The 22,450-nt window shown below is 32.1% G+C and overlaps 2 protein-coding genes and 1 pseudogene across 19 annotated transcripts; 1 reads left to right on the forward strand and 2 right to left on the reverse strand.

Moving 5' to 3' along the window:
- The first annotated feature begins 162 nt into the window (after positions 1-162).
- Positions 163-9,642, forward strand: LOC112741403 (uncharacterized). Of its 18 annotated transcripts, none has more exons than XM_072213726.1 (9): positions 169-407; positions 488-529; positions 1,272-1,327; positions 2,049-2,344; positions 2,740-2,852; positions 4,764-6,642; positions 7,341-7,646; positions 7,834-8,973; positions 9,054-9,642. In XM_072213726.1, the coding sequence occupies exon 8, from the start codon at positions 7,851-7,853 to the stop codon at positions 8,556-8,558; it is 708 nt and encodes a 235-aa protein (XP_072069827.1). In that variant the 5' UTR covers positions 169-407; positions 488-529; positions 1,272-1,327; positions 2,049-2,344; positions 2,740-2,852; positions 4,764-6,642; positions 7,341-7,646; positions 7,834-7,850; the 3' UTR covers positions 8,559-8,973; positions 9,054-9,642. The 18 variants fall into 18 exon arrangements, 15 of the variants coding, with proteins under 15 accessions (XP_072069827.1, XP_072069818.1, XP_072069817.1 ...); XM_072213722.1 differs by having other exon boundaries at positions 170-407; positions 6,535-6,642; XM_072213717.1 differs by lacking the exon at positions 7,341-7,646 and having other exon boundaries at positions 1,217-1,338.
- A 975-nt stretch (positions 9,643-10,617) lies between these two features.
- On the reverse strand, positions 10,618-12,208 carry LOC112741404 (probable methyltransferase At1g29790; annotated as a pseudogene).
- Positions 12,209-13,253: 1,045 nt separating this feature from the next.
- On the reverse strand, positions 13,254-15,655 carry LOC112741405 (cinnamoyl-CoA reductase 1). The gene is made up of 2 exons (XM_025790379.2): positions 14,602-15,655; positions 13,254-13,582 (listed from the first exon to the last, which is right to left on the reverse strand). The coding sequence occupies exons 1-2, from the start codon at positions 15,444-15,446 to the stop codon at positions 13,420-13,422; spliced, it is 1,008 nt and encodes a 335-aa protein (XP_025646164.1). The 5' UTR covers positions 15,447-15,655; the 3' UTR covers positions 13,254-13,419.
- Between the last annotated feature and the right edge of the window lie 6,795 nt (positions 15,656-22,450).

The following is a 22,450-nucleotide window of genomic DNA, read 5'->3' on the forward strand; positions in this document are numbered from 1 at the left end:
ATTGAATAAAATTTGAAATATTCATGATAACTTTTTAATATTGCTTAAGAACAAAAATCTGGTATATTAGTAACAGAATTAACTTCTTTAACTAGGTTAACTAAGTTATCAATTATAAAATTATCTTTCTTAGCTATTTTAAATTTTTAACTTTTTCATTATAATTAAATATTTTTTTCCTCTGCAAAAAAGAAAAAAGATTAAAAAAATTTAATAAGAAAAAATCTCGGCGAACAGAGCTTTCACGGTGATTTCAGAGGCGGCAGAGTGGGGAAGAAGCAGCACAGCAAGGATAGGATGTTCATCGCACCCCCTTTTAACAATTCAGGCTTTCATTTACTCCGTTTGAATATCCGGTGTGCACAACTGATGGGAGTATATGATAAATTGGGTTTGAAAATTTACTAGTAAGCCATCACAAGTGTTTTTCTTAATCGAAAGTTAATGAGCTGTTATATGATAAATTGGGTTTGCAAATTGGGTGCAGGAACATAATCCCGTGCAAATTGGGTGCAAATTGTGAGTTACTGTAAGCCATCACTCTCTCTCACTTTCACTGCATTGAATTGCTATTCCTTTTGCTTTTTCTGCGTTGAGATGCATTTGGTTGAGAAATTGGAAATATTTGGCCTGTGAGTCTGTGACTCGGGTTTTAATAAACTGAAAATTGGAAATTGTAAAGAATATTCATAAACATCATTAGAGAAAAACCTAGGGAGAGAGTACGTCTGAGTATTCAAAAAAAAATATTGAAATTTGATTATTAAACTGTATTATCATTGTGATTGTTCTTCAGCCACTTATTCAATGTAGCTTTATATTGCTGATTAGGTTGTGGATGCAATTTAAATATCTATACATATATACTTTTACATGTAAATATATAATTCCTTTTAATACATTAGCCTCAACAGAAAAAATAATTAATTGCTTTCTTTTACTATAAACTGCAATCAAAAGCCAAAGAACCAGCAGTATAATTGTTGACCTGTTTTTAAGGACTGTTTGCTGTGATATTCGTTTTCAATCTCTTGGATATGAGTCTTTCATCTAATATTACTGTGTAAGGCTTTGAACTGTCGTATAGATAGTGAAAATTGTTGTATTCCTTGAAACTGTGATTGAATCAGAGTAAAAAAGCTTTGTTTTTTGAGAATGTTGATGCAATCTATGTATGTTCTCCATGTATTTTAAATTTTCCATAATTGTTCTGTAGTGTTTGTTGAGGGTCCTTAAAAAGGAGAACTCAAAGTTATTAACTGCCTCTGCAGTGTTTCTTCCAGTTCACCCAATGATGGTTTCAGTTATTCAGACTAGGATGATGGAGGTAACATGTTTGTGAGAACTTTGTCCTTAACTTTTAAATGTTGAATGCTTTAGGGTTTATTTAAATATAGCATCCATGTCACCACCTTAATATTTAATATAAAGAAATTAATTGTTGGATTAGAATTAGTCTTCTTTAATTGTTTTTGTAGCAAAATCTGAATAAATATGATAAACTACATGAACTATATATGAATTATACGAGAACCAAAAAAGTTATTTAACATTTTTTGCATTTTGGTTAATATGAGGACGTTAAACTTTGATGCAATTTCTGTTCTTCCTGTAAGTTTGTGACTTCAAAAAATATATATTAAAAAGAGATTATAACATGAAGTTAAGAAAGAAAAAACCTCAAACAGCTCGACCTTTGTTTTTTTTTTTTTTTCCTTTATTCTCCATTGACCTGATTTTTATCAAGTCTACACTCTATAGATACTGAGATATATGTGTTTTCAGTTTTGTAATAGTGATAATGACTTTCTTGACCAAAAGCACATATGGTAGTATTCACTTCTAAAGTTCATACATTTTCTCAAACTATTCATCTAAAATCATGTTTTGAGATTCCTCTTTTAAAAATCATATCGTTGACTATAGATAAAGTACTATTAACATTGAGAATTTCTGATCTGTCCTCTAATAAAATGATATTGGATTATGGATAAAATTTAATTTGTGCATTTGATAGTTGTTTATTTATTCTTTTTGTTGTTGGATAGCTTACAAGGGAGCCAGAAGCACCAGACAGGGCAGTGGCTCAATGGCATCTCTGGAAGAGTGTAGTGGCAGAATGGTGTGCCGCACTTGAAGAGAAGATTGGGGGATGTCGGCAATGGTGGAATATGCGACAAAAGAGAGGAGCACACAGATAAGCTTTTGGTGGTTTAAAGTCACTCCCTCAAAGCATCAGAATGAGTTTCCATCAGTGCCTCCTGTAAACTCAGCTTACTCTATCCAGTCAGATGCAGTTGAAAATGAATCATATCAAAGCTCCCCAAAGTACCCTAGCAGACAGGTATTATTCTATCATTTCATTTTTGGATTTTGATTATATTTTGTTATACTTTTTTCTATCCTCTTCGGTACTCTTAATATTTCTATTTATTTGGGTTTAATGCCTGTAGTCAGCAGCCCTTGTTCTTTAACATATATTATAGGGGAAATGCTAGTTGTACAATATTAATCAGCCTTTAATCAAATTTAAATAATATTTAATTATTTTTTTAGTGTAGCATGTTCCTATTTTGTAGATACATATCTATAATTAGATTTTAATTTAAATTTAAATTTTAAAATCCACCCACTTCATTGGTGGTTACGGTGACTTTGCTTTACTTTCGTAACTTCACGTAACAGATACAGATACAGTTTTTTAAATTTCTTATTCTATGGGACATTCACACATTTTAGTGAATCCCAAACCAAAAAGGACGCTGCTAGCTGAATTCTCCATCTCGTCTTCATTGGTGAAGACTATCACTACCTTCCAGCTGAAGCACTCTCTCATTTTGCATTGGTGAAAGGTATTATTATTTTTCACACATGTATTTATGTAATTTGTTAAGAAATATCATGTTCAATATTTTTAATTATATTTTAATTTAAACATAAAAATACTCTGCTGATTTAATTGGAACAAAGTTGATCTTATTTAATTTTATTAATAAAGTTGTTGCAAATAAAGTACTTTCTACGTAAGTAATTTGAGCAAAGAAGCAAAAAAAATCTAGAGTTTAAGAAAGAAGATGTAGTTAATATGATCATAAAAATTCTGTTGTTATTTATCAATTATAACACATATGATAGTATGATATTTTATTCAAAATATTTTTAAAACACATCCAAAATCAGGGTAACTTTAAATATTTAAATTTAAACATTAATAATACAATTAATCTTTTGATTTTTTATTCGATCAAATGAATATAATATTTATTATTTAAATTATTAGTTGAATTTTTTTCGATACTTATTAGTTTTCAAAATTATTATAATCAACAATTAATTTAAAATTGTGTTGTTATTTTTGGATTATAACACATCATAGATTTTTACGATTTTAGATGTGTTTTAAAATATTTTGTATATAATATCATACTATTAGATGCGTTATCATTGAAAAGTAACGAAAAAATCCAACCAATAATTTAAATAATAAATATTAGATGCATTTTATTGAATCAAAAATCAAAAGATTAATTGTATTATGTACGTTTTTATTTAAAAACTAGAATTTAATAATTTTGAAAACGTTTATATCTAAAAACTAGATTTTTATCATTTTAGATGTGTTTTAAGAATATTTTGTATATAATATCATACTATTAGATGTGTTATAATTGAAAAATAAAAACATAATTTTTTATGACTATACCAACTACATTTTCTCTTATAAACTCTAGATTACTTTTTGCTTCTTTACTCAAACTAATTAAGTACACGTCCTGAATCGTAATAATCTACGCTAATTACTTGTACAAGTTCTTATCTTTATTCTCATCCCAACAAATAGATGTAATTTTGAAAACGTTTATATCTAAAAACTATATTTTTATCATTTTAGATGTATTTTAAGAATATTTTGTATATAATATCATACTATTAGCACTACAAGAAAATAGAGTTATTTTAACATTTTATTTTTTAACACCATAATTAAATGTCAAAATTAATATATATTTTTGACAAATATCATAAATGTCAAATTTTCTATTTTTTTTATGAATAATTTGGCCGTAGAAAATTACTCATCAATTTTGACACTCATTTGTTTTCAATTTACTCCACTATTTTTCTTCTTCTTTGGCTCTGTTAATTTTGACATCACACTGCTCTCAGTTTAGGATTATACTACTCATTCTTTATTTTCAAAATCTCAAGTTATTCTTTAGTTTCAAGATCTCATCTCATTCTTTGTTAAAATTTTTTGTTGAGAATATTTTATAGTCAATAAGTGTCAAAATAAATAGTATTTTTAACAATTAATAAGTATCACAGAAAATATGTTCTCAAAATTTTCTAACAAATTATTTTTGACAGTCAATATTTATCAAAATAAGATTTAAATTTTTTTCACAATCACTTATATATTAAAAATACTATTTTTAACAAAACTTTTATTAACATATTTTCATAGTTAAAATAGTGTCAAAATTTATTTTTTTGGCAAATTTTAATTTTCTTTTACACATTATAACCCTAAAAAATAATCTATATTGTTGTAGTGTAGATGTGTTATAATTGAAAAATAAAAACACAATTTTTTATGACTATACCAACTACATCTTCTCTTATAAACTCTAGATTACTTTTTGCTTCTTTACTCAAACTAATTAAGTACACATCCTTAATCGTAATAATTCACGCTAATTACTTGTACAAGTTCTTATCTTTATTCTCATCCTAACAAATAGATGTATTTCTTTTAATTTCAGTGTAACCAGTCCATGCAACCAACCCAGCAAGCTAATTGACTATGAAAGCTATGCAACAAAAATAATATCTTTCGATCATTAAGACACTACTAAATAGAACTTAATCATAATTTCCTTGCACCAGTCAGAGTTAATCCATTCTAAAAAGTAAAAAACCTTTAGAATTTTAAAAGTTAAATTTTAAATTTTGAGTAATTTAAATTTTAGATGTGTATTTAAATTATAAAATATTATTATATTAAATATATTAAATTTAAAACAGAAATTTAAGATTTAAATTTTAAATGTTAGTTTGATTTAATTTGAATTTTAAATATAAATTTAATTCTTAAAGACACTAAATCTATTTATAATTTTTAGATGTATTAGTTTTATTTTTTTTGAATTACTGTAATAAAAGGCTAAAAATTGTACCATATTTAAAGGATACCTAGTTGAACCGATATTATAGAGAAGAAAGAATAAACATTAGTATGTTATATCCATTTCATTTTAACTAATTGGATCCAAGACTAAAATAACACAGCTTTATGGATTTGCACCCACCATCACATTGTTAGAAATTCTTCTTTTGGTATGTCAATCCTCTCATCACTAACACTTCACATATGCCAATATAAATTTTTTCAAAAGATGTTTTGAGTTCTTTATTTATTAGCTGGAATAAAAAGGATTTGTTTTTGAAAATTCTGTAAGAGATAATTTTGGATTAATGAAGATCATCAAGTTATGCAAAAAATAATTCTGTAAGAGAATTTTTTGCTGAAATGTGAACATGAGTCGTGGGGTTGTGCATGTCTTTGGTTTAAGGGAGGCTTACCCTTCAAAAGCAGTGCGAACTGAGTTACTTTGAGCATACTTTCGAATACTGGTAAATGGTAACTAAGAGCTTTGTCCCTCTCTTTTGCTTCTATAAGAAAAAATTAAAGAGAGAAAAAAAAAACAAAGAAGGCTCTATTTTGTGCATACTTTCAGGTAAAATGTTTTTGTTAAAGCTGTTCATCTTGGATTGTTTCTGATGTTACATCATTAATGCTATTAACTATGTTTATATTATATGGATTAATGCTGTGGATTACAAATTTTTTGAGTGTCAAATTTTTTTATTTTCAATAGAGATTTGAGAAATTACATGTGTATTTATAAACTACTCTATGAACTCAAAACAATTTGATTTGAGTTTCAAAATTTTTTAAAATTATATGACATAGAGAAAAGAAAGGATAAAAACATTTGGATGTTATATCCATTTTGTTTTGAATATGCCCCATCATCACAGCTAGCAATTCTTAATTGATCAGTTGGGTTTTAATTAACTGGATCCTACACTAAAATATATTTATCCTGTGCTCTTTATTATGAAGTTCGAATATATCTTTTGTTTTGAGTTAACAAACTAAGACTAAATTCTAATTTATTTTGTGTTTTGCTCTAATAAAAAAAATGTAAGTTTAAATTTATATTTCAGTAATAAGCTTCGATGGAGAGTTTGGTTCAATGCATATTCATTAAATACTTCCCCAGACAAATGGCAGAAAAATGTGTTACATGCATATCATTCTGGACTTACTTTCAAGTGCTAACACCAACAAATGGGAGAGATTAGAAAATGCTTGCGTATGTTTTTTTTTTTCAAAAATAAAATAAATTGAGCCCTTATATTGAATTCAACCACTATGAGGTCGTGAATATTATATGCATCACTTTTGTATATGCTTTTCTTTTTAATATTTAAAGTGATAATCTATTATGGTGCTTGGTAATTTTGCAGGGAGTTTTCATATTTTTGTAATTAGAGGACTTGCGAGAGATAGTGAAATCCAAGAGGGTAGTGTTCTGAAAGCTAAAGTTGAGATGTTCAAGAAGTTTTTAGAGACAAGTGAGTAATTTGTATATTTATCCAAAAGTTTTATTTGTTTTGGACATTGATTTTATATGTTATTTTGAACTTTGCGTTTTGCCTTTATGTTAAAAGCTTTTTATCTTGATCATTGTTTAGGGAATCTATTTTGTTTTTTTATTGGTGCCTTTTATATTAACCAGGTGGACCTTTCATAAGTTCCCTATTCTATTTTAATTAATTTTCAATATTTTTATGTGTATTTATTATTTGTTACCATTTTGGATTTTTATGTTCTCCTCCATTATGGGGCTGGCAATGTTCAAAGTGTTAGAAATGCTATAGTTTAAATATTAATTCTTTTATGATGTTCTTAGTATGCTTTTGATAACTTCTGCTAAGCCAACTTGATAGAGAATGTGAATTCCTAGACACAGAAGAGCATAATGAATGACAATCTTCTAAGTGATCTTCAAAAAATGAGTTGCGATCCAGTATCGAATTTGTTTTTCCTTTCATACGAATTTATTAGATCATTGTGAAATATTCTTATTTCTTTTCATATGGTGAATCCCACCCCATTGGATATTTTGCATTCGAGTAAAGTGTTGTTTTTGTCCCCAACGTTTGAGGTAAATCCTAAAATTGTTCCTAACGTTTAATTCGTCATATTTTTGTCCCCAACGTTCCTAAATTGATTCAATGTTACCCCACCGTTAATTCCACTCACGGAACAGTAACGGAGATGCCTACGTGGACGCGAGACGTTAGTAACCCCAAACGTGTGTATTGACTGGGGGTTCACTTCGCGCGTAATGTTTTCTTTGACCATACGAAACGCTTGCAGTTTAAGGGAAACAAAACACTTCACATTCCACCCACACCTCCTGAACCCTATTGATTATTGCTCCTCTGTTCTTCGCGGTCGAGTAGAAAGGAAGAAGACGGATTGAAGCGAGTTGGTGGTTGGGTGCTACCTACACACGAGAGCTTTGCCTCGTCTTGGTGGTTCTGAAAACTTCGAAACGGCACAGAGCGAAAAGGTATGTGCAATGTATGTTTGAAATTCGTTTGGCCAGAATAGTTCATGCAAGTAAAAATGTTAATGCATAGGGTTTCTGAGATTGCAATGTTATTGCTCTTAGGGTTTGGGGTTGTTGATGTAAGTAGAGTCTTTTGAACCTGTGTTTCTGCACATTGATTACCGTTGTTTTATGGTTTGTGTAATAGGAACAGAAGCGGAAGAGATGAGTCATTTTAGTGTTAAAATTTATCACCAGGGGATGTTTCGGCTTCAAGGAGGTACTGTTAGGTATTTGGGTGGGGAGACGTCCATTGTAGACTACTGTGATGAGGATGAATGGAGTTTGATTGAGGTGTATGAAATAGTGAGTAGACAGGGGTATTTGAAGAAGGATATTGCTGCGATGTGGTATAAAACTGCGAATGCTGGGTTAGAGGACGGATTGACCATGCTTAAAACCGACAAAGATGCAATGGATATGGCAAGAATTGGGGTAAAGGATGACATGGTTGAGGTTTATGTTGTGCACAAGACAAGTGAAGTGGGAGAAGTTGTGCAACCTGGGCAACTTACTGCTCCTGCTGAAGAAGGTGATCAAGCTGGGCCTGGCCCAATTGTTGTGTATGATGGCCCTGGTGTTGGGTCAAAGGCAGCTACTGATGGGCCTATTGATAGGCCTAATGATGGGCCTACTGAAGTGGAAGAGGTTGGGTCTATGAGTGAGGGATCATGTGAGGTTGTAAAGAGTGATGATGCTGTTGAAGAAGAGGAGGAGGAGGGGAGTGAGACATCTGAAGATGATGACTATGACCCAGGGGGAGTGAAAGCTCATAGACTTCTGATTCGATTGCTGGGAATGCATCAACTCACAGCCTTGGTAGTCTTGATTTTGGTGACAGTGATGATGAGAGGGAGGGAGCTGAAGGCTTAGTTGATGTGAACATCACAGAAGAGGGGAAAAAGAATGTACACCCAATCAGTCTCATGGTCAATCATCACAACCAGCTGCACGAAATCTTGGCAAGGAAAAAGTTGTAGGGGGTTTTGGTGATGAGGATACAGGTTATAACAGTGAGGAGTTCCTGGATACTCCATTTAGTGATGATGAGGATGGCACGGGAAAGAGGTATCCTATACACAGAACTCAGTTCGAGGATGTGTTGCCTCCAACTTATAGAAAACCCATTGGGAGGCCAAAGAAGAAGAGAGCACGAGGTGCTGATGAGCAGGCTACTAGGACTGGACTATCTCGTGAAGGACAACAGCAAAAGTGTTCTTACTGTTTGTGCTCTGGCCATAACAGAAGGAGTTGTCCAAAGAAGCGCAAAGTCACACCGAACCCAACTGTAACAAATTTTAGTTATGTGTTTATTCTGTTTCTTACTTGTATCTTTGGTTATTTATTCTGTTTCTATTTTGTGGCCAGGTTAACAATGTTGCTACTTCTACTTCAAAGGGGAGAAAAAGGCAAGGAGTCAGAAAAAGTTCCAGACTATCTGCCAAGACAGATTTTGGTAAGGCTGCTGATAGTGGAAGTAGGAAGCAAAGGGGTAGCAACAACAAACCACCCTCACACCCAAAGAGGAAGCCAGCTGTGAGCTCCCAACAATCACAAGCTGCTTCGAAAAGGGCCAAAGTGAATCATTCCCAGACTGCTTCTGCACCAGCCCCAACAACTCCAAGGGTACTGCCAAGCCCAGTGAAGAGGGTCACCCAGTCTCAGCTCAGGTTCATGGCCAGGACACCACCAAGAGCATGGAAGAAAGTGGAATGACTTTGTTTCATTTGTTACAACTTTTGTATTTTGCCTTTTGTATCAGCCTAAGAACTATGGTTCTCGATTTCAGTATTTTCAATTTGTTTTTGTAACTGCTACTATGAAAAAACTGTTTAGCATCTATGTTCACTTATATTTCCAGTTCTAAGACATCTACTTAGGAATGTATGTATCTTAAGTTGCTGACTATTGCCTATCTATGCCATATGATTGATTTTAATGCTTTATGTTTGCTCTATTTCACTGTTTCATTTAATCATTTCTGCTGATAGTTACCTCCCTATTTGTACCATGAGAATGTAAACTGAACACATTAAAGTGGATAACAACTAATTTTCATTCAACTTCGTTCAATCAACAGGTTACATTACACACCAAATTACAGACAACACATTGCCAACACATTACACTAGCCACTATGTTCTACAGCCTTATTGCAAAAAGAACCTCCCATTTCTTGTTGATGAAAAATTTTCACACAGCAAAATTATAGCACATGTCCATCCAACCAGACCAACTGCTACTGCCATTCTCAACATCCTCTCAACTGTTATCACTTTACCCTTCAAGCATATGATTCTTCTTTTCAATCGAGGAACTTGTGGCTCTTGCTCCGACTCTGCCCACACAAAGTACCCACACTCTTCTCCAATCTAGGCAAAACCCAAAAGAAAATCCCAATCAGAAAACCAAATAACAGCCATACCCAGATGCAAAGTTTTCTACTTACCCCATAATTAACACAGCCCCAAAACCTCCGTCCCGGATTTTCTGCCGTTGACGACGTCGCAAGCACTAGCCTCTCCCCACAGTAACAAGTTGTTCTCCGTCGACGACCTTGGCTGCTATTTCGACCTGAAGCAAAGCTATTACTCGGTGCCTGGGAACCCTGGGAAGCCATGGACTCAGCAATCAACTTCAACAGAGACGGCGATGGTGAGAAGGAGAAGCTACAGGAGGCGCACGATGAAATTAGGGTTTCAACATCCTTTTAAATTAAATTTTCAATTTTTTTTCCCAAATTTTCAGTAACGGTCACCAGGGACAAAGTTTGCCAGAGTGGACAAAGGGGTCTACGTAGGCATCTCCGTTAATGTTCCGTGAGTGGAATTAACGGTGGGGTAACATTGCATCAATTTTGGAACATTGGGGACAAAAATAGGACGAATGAAACGTTAGGGACAATTATAGGACTTACCCAAAACGTTGGGGATAAAAACAACACTTTACTCTTTTGCATTCCAATAAGTTTTTACAAATGGTAGTTGATTTGTTTAAAATCCTACGAGAAAGTATGCTCAAATGCTGAAAGATATTAACATAAACTTTCACTAATTCACAAGATAATTGTCACAGAAATCTTTGTCTACTAATTTATGTTAAGCATTATATTCTCATGCATACTTTAAATCACTGGTTTTTCCAACAATGCTGAAATGTACCATTCATTCTTCTGAATCCCATCATGATCAATCTTCCTACCAGCGTGCCATCTAAGTCTGTTGAACCCAACTCTATCAAACATTAGCAAATAAGTTCTATTAACCTGTGATCCAAAGCAGAAGAAATGTTCAAGCCAGAAAATTCCCCCAGGCCTCAACATCTTATACACATCATATAGCAAAAACTCAAGCATAGTCTCTGGCAACCAATTCCCTATGAATTCCATGGCATGAACAATATCAAGTGTGTTCTCAAAGAACGGAAGCCTCTGATGCTGAGATGAATTGGAATCAATCCCCTTGATGCAATGAAGTGGCTGAATGGACCGTCCAAATCCAGTGTGCTTGTGATGATTGTCACATTCCTTTCTTTCATCCTTGCAGCAAATGTCCCTGTTCCGCCACCAATGTCAAGTCCCATACTGATTGTGCTGCCGGATCTTTTTGTTCCAAGAACTCGGTCTATCCCAAAATCAAGTCCACCATCATCAAAGATCCACCTACCCTTTTCCCTTCCTTGCAGATCAAAGCAATCTTTACAGTTCCTTTTATTGTTCTTCCTCTCAATGAGGCACTTGTGGCTCTTACAAGTATAAGGATCCCAAACAATGTTGCTATCGGGTGGAATTTTCCGAAGAGTATCTTGCAAATCTTGATATGGCTCAACAAAACCTTTTGGAGACTTGGGATGGCACCTTCTTTTTGGGAGTGGCTCACACCCTTTTGACACAAGCATTTGTGCAAACACCTCATCTGCAAGGCATTCACCTCCTATGTCATATGACATGTATTGGTTCAACTCATCTTGGAACCTCAAACACACCGCACCAATTGGAGAATGAATCTCATCTGATCCTATCCATTGTGAGTATCCGGAAGGGAGTTTGAGAGGCAAGTGCAAGATTAAGCTCTTCATTTGAAGAACTTTCACCATTGTTGTTTCTAGAATATTGCTTGTCTTCTTGGCGCATTGTAAGATCAATGAGCAATGCTTGGACAAGAAGGTTAGTTGAGTTGAGCCTATGATGAAGGTCAGACAAAAGTGAATGGCTAGCAGCAAGTTGAGATTTTGTGGTGTTGAGTTCTTGCAAGATTGAGTTAAAGTTATTATTATGATGAGGAGGATGATGATACAAAGAGCTAAATGAGCCAGTAACAATGTATATGGTGACAAGGTTTGTGACTATTACTAGCACAAGGGGATTCAACTTGTGTTTTAAGGTGTGACTATAACTATGTCCATGTTGATAATCATAACCTTGAAGCTTTTTTGAATACTCTGCTTGCTCTTGAGCTTCAATTCTCATTTCTTTCTTCCCTCAAAAGGCTTAGAAACGATGGGGAAGAATTGCAAAGACAAAAATAAAATTATCAACATGGAACTAATGATGCTTCACAAATATATATTGGTTTTTTATTGGCCAATAAATTATTGTATGTTAATGAGAATTGATTTAAGATGAGCGCTACGGGCCAACAAATTTTATGATTTATAGCCATCAATAGAGTTTTTAATGGTGTGAGATTTCATCTAATAGTAAAGAATTACTTATTTTTCTTTTGTCGGCTAAATGTTGGCCAGATTTTGATAAAAGTAATGATCTCCTAAATTTTCTCTTGATTTAATTGTATTTTAATAGATATACAATAAGATAGTTTCATTCCAAATGTATCAATCATGTTTGGCATATGTTTATTAGTTTATTTAGCAAAATATTTGTGAAATAACATACATAGGCCGATATGGACGGGTCAACAAAGAGTGATCGTAATAATAATTTAAGTACCTCGTTAGTTGTCCTTGTTTTACAAATAAAATTCTCTGAGAATTGGGTTATTGACTTTCTTGTTATTTTAGCATTATATACGGATCTCATCTACCAATGCACCTTTCTTGTTGGATTTTCACGTCAACCCCTAATTAAATAACAAGTCTATATTTGTTAACAGTAATTGAGTTCCACGAGAAATTTGACGAGTTTATCATAAACTGAAATTTGGATCTTATCACATTAACCCAGCTATTTCTCACAAACTTATTGAAGGTCAATCTGTTCTCCCATGACACGCACTGATCCTCTTTCCACCATTTAGCCAATTCAAGAACTGTAGTAGTGACAGTAATATCTTCATACACACCCCCACCATCTTTTCCATTATAAATTAGGCCACTAATTAAAAGCCTTCAACACATGTTCTGGAGCTTGTAAACTCAAATCAGAACTCCTAGGACAGTACCTTTTCATCCCTCCATCTTTTAACAATATCCACACTTGACACCAAGATGATACCATTACATCTAAAGCACCCGAATAAGCATCAATAATGGACATAGCTTGGATAAAATCAACCAAGATACATGTTATATTACCAATCCCTTCTGTTCCCCATCAATAATGCAAGCTTGTTTTGATAACAAGTGTCAAAAAAGTAAATTAAGATTAATCTATTAGGCAATGTTAGAATATATACAATCATTATTTCTTCCAAGTTTTAACTTCTGTCATAATAAATAAAGCAATGGCTATTATTTCATCTTTAGGTAAAATCTAAATTAAATATAAATAATAATACTAATTTTGTGAGGGTATTCCCTGCAAGAAACCTTTAGCTATGAGGCTCTCCACTGCTTCTCGCACAGCATCTTCAACTGGGGTGAACACAAAACCCAAATCTATTAGTCTCTTTGCTGCATCTTTATATGGTGTCAAGCCAGGTTGAGTTTCTTCAGGGAACCTGCATTTGGCCCTTTTTTTCAGAGAACTAGAATTCTATGTATAATTTAGCAGACTACAAACACAAAAACAGAATTTGCATCGAAGATGAATAGGATGAAAACCAAAGTGAGATAATGTGACATAACAAGCTACCTGCCCCTCTAATTGTTGAAATCATAACATTGCTTTCATAGTCATAACTAATAAAGAAAAAGCATTTGAATGTGTCAATAATATCACCAGACACCTCACTATTCCTACACAATATATGCAAACATAAACCAAGCTTTTACCCTATATTCTACTTATAACAGGAAGATTGGAGTAAAAGGTTGGATCGAAGAGCCATGCTTCAATATTTTAAAACTCAAGCACAAGGATTCAAGGAAAGATAACTGAAATACTTCCTTCAAGGGACATGAAACTATGTACAAGGGAAGTGAAACTAACTACTGAAGGAATCCAAAAGGAAAAAACATGTGAGGGGAAAAAACATGGTGAATCACAATAGCAAAACAGAAAGGAGTTGCACAGTTTAAAAAGCAGAATTAACAAAACAAAAAGCAAAAGGTTTTAAACTCTTTTAGTCCATATACCATGAACCGAGAAGCATAGCCCCACCATCTAAAATCTACACTTCATACATTACTAGCAGTTAACTCTGCCTAGCTACATAGCCAGTCCCAAGCTCGGATAAAGGAAGAGGGTTGTGTTAGGCCCTTGATAGCCAAAATAAAAACTTTATCGAATTTTCATGACATGGACCAAATTCGTTAGCCATCGCCACCTAGTTGGCTAAGGCTTTATTGTTGTTTTTATTGTTGATACATAACTAGCAGTTCATAGACTAGTGCCACATTACTACATGGACATAGACATACTTCTACCAAACAGTTTAAGCGCCTTTGAGAGCCATAGTTCATGATACAGTATTAGATCATCTACCACTAAAAAGTCTAAACTTGGATGCATTTTATAAATAGTAATATGAACAAAAACTGCAGAACATAAGAGAATAATGAGAATTAAGAAACAAACCTGTAGATAGGAAAATCAGGGTACAACTCAGAGAGAATCTTTGCAAAGCTAGAGAACTGGTAGATACCATTGGTACACAAGTATCTAGCAGCAGCAGAAGGAGTCTCATAGATCAAAACCTGAGCCCTAGCAACGTCCCTCACGTGCACTGCACCCAACCAGTAATGCTCCTGCGTGTCCCTCGACCCCGTCATCAGCCTCTGCAGGACCGCCGAGCTTGCATTCAGCTCCTTCTGCAGCAGTTCCCCAAGACACGTCGACGGAAGCACTGCCACCACGTCAGCGCCGCCGTTCTTTTCCATGAACTCCCACGCCGCCTTCTCCGCCGCTGTCTTCGACACTGGGTACCACTTCCCCCTCTTCTTGCAGAATTCAACGTCCGTCCAGGAATCCTCGTCGAAAGGTTTGTTTGGAGGCCAATTAGGGTTCGGAACCATGGCGGATATTGAGGACGTGAGGACAACGCGCCGCGCATTTGTTCGCTTCGCGGCCTCGAGGACGTTTAGGGTTCCTTGGACGGCAGGCCTGAGGAGGGAATTCTCCGGGTCTGCGGGGTCGTCGAGAGTGCAGGGGGAGGCGACGTGGAAGACGCCGGAGCAGCCGGAGATTGCGGCGGATATGGAGGCGGCGTCGAGGATGTCGGCGGGGAAGATTTTGATGCGGGAATGGGCATCAGGGTGGAGGGTGAGGAGGTGGGAGTAATCGGAGCCGGGGAAGACGGTGGCGTGGACGGTGTAGCGTGGGTGGTGGTGGAGGAGGGTGTGGACTAGCCAGGAACCGATGAAGCCGTTTGCACCGGTGACGCAGACGAGCTCGGAGTCAGTGGTGGTTTGGTGAGACGACATGTCGTTTTGGAAGTGGTTCTTGTTGAGTGGATTTGGATGTCGTTTTGCAATTTGTAGTTTCAAGTGAAGAAGTGCTACTGCTGAAGACTCAAGACTGAAGTGGGAACTGATGTGGTTGGAAGTGTTGAAGTGAAGGATGATCTGATGCCACTAAGCTTGCGCGGGTTTTTCTAACTCTTATTAATTGTTTTTTAAATAATACAGGATCAGAGGTAGCAGCCAATTATTGGGTTAGAATTAAAGGTTTGTTTGAGTAAGTTTTTAAGAAAAGATTTTTTTTAGTTATTTTTTTTAAATTTTATAAAAAAGTAAAAGTAATTTTATGTTTGAATATCTTATTTAAAAAGATTTTTTAATTTATTAATTATGTTTGGATATAATAATATAAAAGTATTTTTTTATTTATTTATTATATACAAAATATCTTTTTCTAAAGAAAAAAATCTTTTAAAAAAAATATAAATTACATTTTTTTAAAAAAATGTTTTTTTTATTTTTCTAGTTTTTACTTTTACTATTAGAAATTTACCAAACACACTAAAAAATAAAAAAGAAAATTTTCATTGAAAAAAAAAATTTTTATCAAAATAATGGCGCCTAAACAAGCACGCTTTTACTTTTCAAAAGTAGCTTATAAAAACTAAATTGTAGCATTTATATTTAGTAAATCAAATTAAAAATTGCTTTTAATAAATACAAGCAACAATAATTGTATTTGGTAAAATAGCTTTTAAAATTTAAAAATACTATAATAGACATAAATGCAAGTATTAAATTTAAAAATTAGTTAATATATGAAGTTATATACTTATATTAGACTTTTAAATTTTAAAAAACACAAGCCAATTTTAAAAAACTCTATCTTAGGTATTTTCAAAAGTGGAAAAAGCTAGTGCACTCCAAATAAAGTAGAGAGTGCAGCACTCTTTAAAAGTTAACCTACTATCAAAAGTTATCAGGTAAATTAAAGTTATTTATTATTATTATTTCTTTTATTATGAACTGAATAAACAAATTGACACTGTTTACACCACAAAAGTACTCAAGAAAACTTTATCGAATTCTTCTGTTACTTATTATTGTCGATGCGATGTCTTCAAACATCTTCACTGTTTTGTTTGCTGGCTGTGCTTCCATTAACCTCTGCCATGAATGACTTTCAAAGTCTGAAAAATCGCTGCCATAGAAGAGGAAGAAGCCTGTCTGTCGTCGCTACTGGTTGGCTAACTCCAAATACAAAACCGATTCTGTAGAAGAATTCCTGTCTCCGTGAAGGCACCATAATTCTCAAATGATGACGCAATCAAAGCACAAAATACATAAAATACATGGCAGTTATAACAAGTCTATTATCTTTTATTTCAAATTAACCAATGAGTAATAGCTCAAATGGCATAGACTTCCCATACTCAATTAAGAGGTTGCGGGTTTGAGTCTCCTATCTTTCCAAATTTTTCCCAATGAGTAATAGCTCAAATGACATAGACTCCCCATACTCAATTAAGAGGTTGCGGGTTCGAGTCTCCTATCTTTCCAAATTTTTTGCCAATGAGTTATAGCTCAAATGGCATAAACTTCCCATACTCAATTAAGAGGTCGCGGGTTCGAGTAATAGAATGAAAAATTAAAATACAATTATATTTAAACAATTATTTGTATTACTTTTTTATTAATTTATTCAAAAAATAATTAAACTTTAAAGCTAATTGGTATAAAATATTACAGATATAAAACTAAGAGAAATTTTTATTTGTATAAGAATGAGCCTAATAAATAATTATTCTATTTAATATATAATTAAGAGTATTTCTTTTTTTGCCAATGAGCTATAATTCAAATAACATAATCTTCTCATACTCACCTAAAAGGTCGCGAATTTGAGTCTTCCTATTCTTGGTGAAAAAAAAAAAAGAGTACTTCTTTCTCTTATTAACTTATATAATATTTATTAAATAGTCGCAGTTAAGTAAAATTTTTTTATCATAGTATTTAAACAAAAAAAAAATTATTTTAAGAAAAATTAATAATATATTTTTAATACAAAATAATAAATTTTAAATATTCTTTTAAATAATATATATTAACTAAAATAATATAATTATTTCAAATAATATATTCTAAATATAGTAAAGTAACATATTTTAATAAAAAAATTGTTAATAAAAAATTATATAAATATTTTTTTATATAAATTTTTGTTTCGCACAAAATAAAATTATTATATGTTTGTTTGCTTCTTACATTGTATATATATTTTTTAAATAAATTTATATAATACAAAATCTTTTATTATAATTTTATTTCTCATAAAATAAAATTATATATATATATATATATATTAATTAAATTTATATAACACAAACTTTTTTATTATTCTGTTTATATTTAATATTATAATTTTATTTTACAAAAAATAAAATTTATTTAAATTTTAATATTATATACATAATATATATTTAATATTATTTTTTTTAAGATTCTAATATATCTTTTTTTTAAAATTTAGTACGTGGATTTTCAATTTATTTTTCATGTATTATTTATTTTAATTCTAAAGCCCATTAATTTTTTTTTTGTACAGATATGTTGCTTTTAATATTTATATACTATTTTTTTTATTTTGGACTTCAGCCTTAATATCTGAATCTTATAAAAAAATCTTTAATTTATAAAAAAAATGGTTAACCTGATTAACTGGTTACCTTTTTAAATCCAGACCATTCAAATAAAATATAATAAATGAAGAATTAATAAGGTGTGCAACACTCCATACTTGGCAATGAGTGTTTAAGGATGAGCCTTCAAGAGTAGTCCCATCTTTTAAAAGCCGCAAGTATAAGCAAATGATCTTTTTTATTTACCAAAGGAGCTTGAGCTTTTAAAAAGTATAAGCACCTCTTCGAAAAGCTTTACCAAACCAAGCCTTAGTTAGGTAAAATTTTTACTTTTTAAGAGTAGCTTATAAAAATTAATTTTTAAAAAATAATTTTTTAAAAGTTATAACATTTATGTTTGGTAAATCAAATTAAAAATGTTTTTTAATAAATACAAGCAACAACAATTACATTTGGTAAAATAACTTTTAAAATTTAAAAATATTATAATAGACATAAATGCAAGCATTAAATTTAAAAATTAGTTAACATGTGAAGTTATATTAGACTTTTAAATTTTGAAAAGTACAAGCCAACTTTAAAAAGCTCTATTTTAGGTGCTTTCAAAAGTATCCTAGCACCGGATTCGATGGTCCTAAAACGTTTGGACCATTAAATGATCTCATAACAAAACATGTTTTTTAAGTTTTATTAATAACACTTAAATAGTCCTTATTTAATTTTAATTATAAATTAGTCCTTTATATATTATTTAATTGTAAAATCTATTTTTTATTTTATAAATTATTATTTTATTATTTATCTATCATGTTTATTGAGAATAAAAACTTAAAACAATAACAAATTAGATATTCCATTAATCATAATAAATATTTTGCAATCTTAATCAATCATAATTTTATCATTAATCCAGTTACATACATATTGGGTTGGAAAAATTGTGTTTGTTAGAAATTCAATCGGTTGGATGCACAAATCAATCGATTGAAATTCAGGCTTTCCAAACTTCAATCGATTAGAATTGATACAATCGATTGAATTTTGCAAGGCATGTGGGATTTTTCTTATTCAATCGATTGGTTTCGATTGAAATCATAAAAACAATATGGGTTTAGTTAATTCAATCGATTGGTTCTATTATTCCCTCAGTAAATTCATTTCCAAAATCTTGTTCGGATTCATATTGTTCATCCATCATATCTTAGTCACATACTAGTTCTTCTTGTGTATGTAAATATACCTGACATCTTAAAAATTTACCAATGAAAAAAATTTTCAGTACACTACGTCCTATAACACAAATCATTTTTACTTTTGTATAAGATTTTTTAAAAAAATATCATTTTTCAAAACCCTGCACTCTATATTTTTTATAGGATTCGCCTGACCCCGAACTCTATAATTTTTATAGAGTTCGCCAAACCCCAGCGAACTTCACTCGAATTTTTTTCAAAACTAACGAAACTCAAATTTATTTTTAAGCCATTATCATCGTCTATAAAAGTATATAGGAGTACACAAAAATACACAGATATGACTTTTTCAACATTAATGGCAACCATGATCATCGTCTCCAGAAATACACAAGGGAATAAGTCATATTTAACAAGAATTTTTTTTATTATTAATTAAAAAAAACTATTATGTTTAAAAAACGGTAAGTCCAAGCAGGGGCGGAGTTAGAAATATTTTTGGGAGGGGCGAACAAAAAAAATATAAGTTAAGAAGAGAGAAAAATTAAAAATTAAATAGAGGCTAAACTAAAAAATTAGAGGCTTGGGAGGGGCCATTGTCCCCCTTTCCACTAACGTGGCTCCGCCACTGAGTCCAAGCACATGATCTTTTTGATTTACTAAATAGGAATTTGAGCTTTTAAAAGGTATAAACATCTCTTCAAAAAATTTTACTAAACTAAGTCTTAATATTGAGTTTGATTCTAATCCAGTTTAAATATAGGATTTGAAAAACAATTACTTTTGTTGATAAGATCTTTATATAAAATTCTTTTGCATGCATAAAAATTAAATTTATAAAATAATGATTTATTTTTAAATTTCACATACATTAATAAATTAATCATACTATGTATATATAAAAAATTAATTATTAAATTAATTATTAATATAAAATATTTATTAAAATAAAAAATATATATTAAAAATAAATTAAAAAATACATATATTTATACATAAATATATAATAATTAATTTTTTAATGTGCACATAAATTCTTTATTACTAAATAGTAAATAAAAATATTATGCACATACAAAAAAATAAGTATTATATATTTATATATAAATACATGTGTTATTTATCTTAATTATATATATTTTTTATGTACATATAATATAATTAATTAATAAAAAATTAAACTTTATGCACTCATGTTAGTTAAAGATCATTTTGTTTAACAACAAATTGCTAGAATAATTATTCAAAAACAAATGCAGTTGAATAATTATGAAAAATAATTTACAGTATTAGCAGATTAAAAACATACGATTAAAAAAAATAAGTTAAAACTAATATTGAAATTGTGAAGAGTAGAAGTTTTATAATTATTTATAAACATGTATAATGATTAACGAATTTATACTTAAAATGATTTTTAAAATTAGATCTTTGATTTAATTTGACTTCCCAAATTTTCAATTGATCTAAATTACATTTTAAAATTTTGAGATATGACTCAAATTGATCTTTCTGTCATTTTTATCACGGAATAAATGACGTCACAATTTTAGTTGACAAAGGAGCGATATCAATGATTGAAGTTTATGCAGAGAGTGTTGTGCTTGATGGAGATTGCAGTAGCTGACCATCATCTTTCTTTGCATCCCCTAATCAAATCCCTAGTCTTAGGAGCTTTCTTTTTTTTTTTTTTTTGAAACAAGGGAGCTCAACACACTATATACAGTGGAGCAAACAGAATTAAAACAAAACAAAGAAATAAAACAATCAAAAACACAAGACAATCCCCAAGTCATCACCGGCATCGCCATCAACAACAAAAGGGATCCACACCTTTCCACTCGTTACAGCTAAGCGAGGTCATGTTGATAATTTCTTGTACGCCTTTGCTTTGATTCTGAAAAAAGCCTTCTATTCCTTTCTAGCCAAAGGTTCCAAACTATTGCACAGAAGCACCTCAACCACTGTTTACGATCCTCTTTTTTACGCGGTTCTTCTGTCCAGCTCAGAAAATGATCCTTCATTGATCCCGGAAAAGACCATTGTCGGCCAAACGCAGCTATCCACGCACACCACACCTGCTAAGAAAACTCACAGCCCAGAAACAAGTGATGGACCATTTCCACATCATTATTGCATAGAACGCACCCAGTATCTTCTTGCCTAATAATCCCGAACCGACTTAGCCTATCCTTAGTATTCACCCTCCCTACCAAGGAAAACCATGTAAAAAAGCTCCACTCTTGGGGCACTACACCTTTCCAGATGGTCTTAGTGAAGTTGTAGCTGGATATATCCTCCGGTAGTAATTCCATCTGCAAAACTTTCACAAATGAGTTAGTCGAAAAAACTCCTTGCCTATCATATTTCCACACCACTCTATCCTCTCTGTTATTTAGGAGCTTCACAGGTCGCAAAGCCTCATGTAACTGATCCAGAAGGTCCAACTCCCACTGAAAAAGCTCTCTCCTCCATTGGAAATTCCAAATCCACTCTAACCCATCCCAAAACCCACAATCCCCTATAACCGATCATCCATAACTAATTAAATCTTTGCCACCAAATCCTCCCACTTAACCTCACACTTCTTCCCTCTCACAACCTCAACTCAAATCCCAATCTCTTTCTCTAAAAGCTTGTAGTTAAAAAATTGCTCCGTCGCTATCGGCTACCCTAAAATCAAAATTTTCTCACTCAGCGATTCCATCACCGAATTTCACCTGCATTGGCTTAAAAACATCGACATAGTTGAGTGCGACAGAATCTTCACCTGCAGTGCCTAATCGTAAACAATCTTCACTTGATTTTAAATGTGAAATCAGCTCATAATAATAAATAATTTAATAATGACATAAAAATAAAAAAATAAGGTACTACTGAACATACCTCATATCCATTTTTAAAAAAAATCAAATTATTTCAATTTAGATCGAATCTAATCTTCACTTCAACTCTTTTCAATGAACTCAAACAAAAAGAAAAAACATATCAAACAAAAAAAAAGAAAAGCCAAAGTGAGAAAGAAGAAGAAGAGAATGGAGGAACCTTTCTTGACCGATGGTGTCCCAAATCTAGGCCTTGATAATTTTGGAATCAACGTTCAAGGTGTGACTAGTAAATTCGACGCTAATGGTGAACTTGGACTCAAGGTTGAACTCGTTCTTAGTGAACCATGAGAGGAGGTTGGATTTTCCAA

The sequence above is a fragment of the Arachis hypogaea genome, chromosome 14, assembly GCF_003086295.3.
Source record: "Arachis hypogaea cultivar Tifrunner chromosome 14, arahy.Tifrunner.gnm2.J5K5, whole genome shotgun sequence".
Classification (NCBI taxonomy): Eukaryota; Viridiplantae; Streptophyta; class Magnoliopsida; order Fabales; family Fabaceae; genus Arachis; species Arachis hypogaea.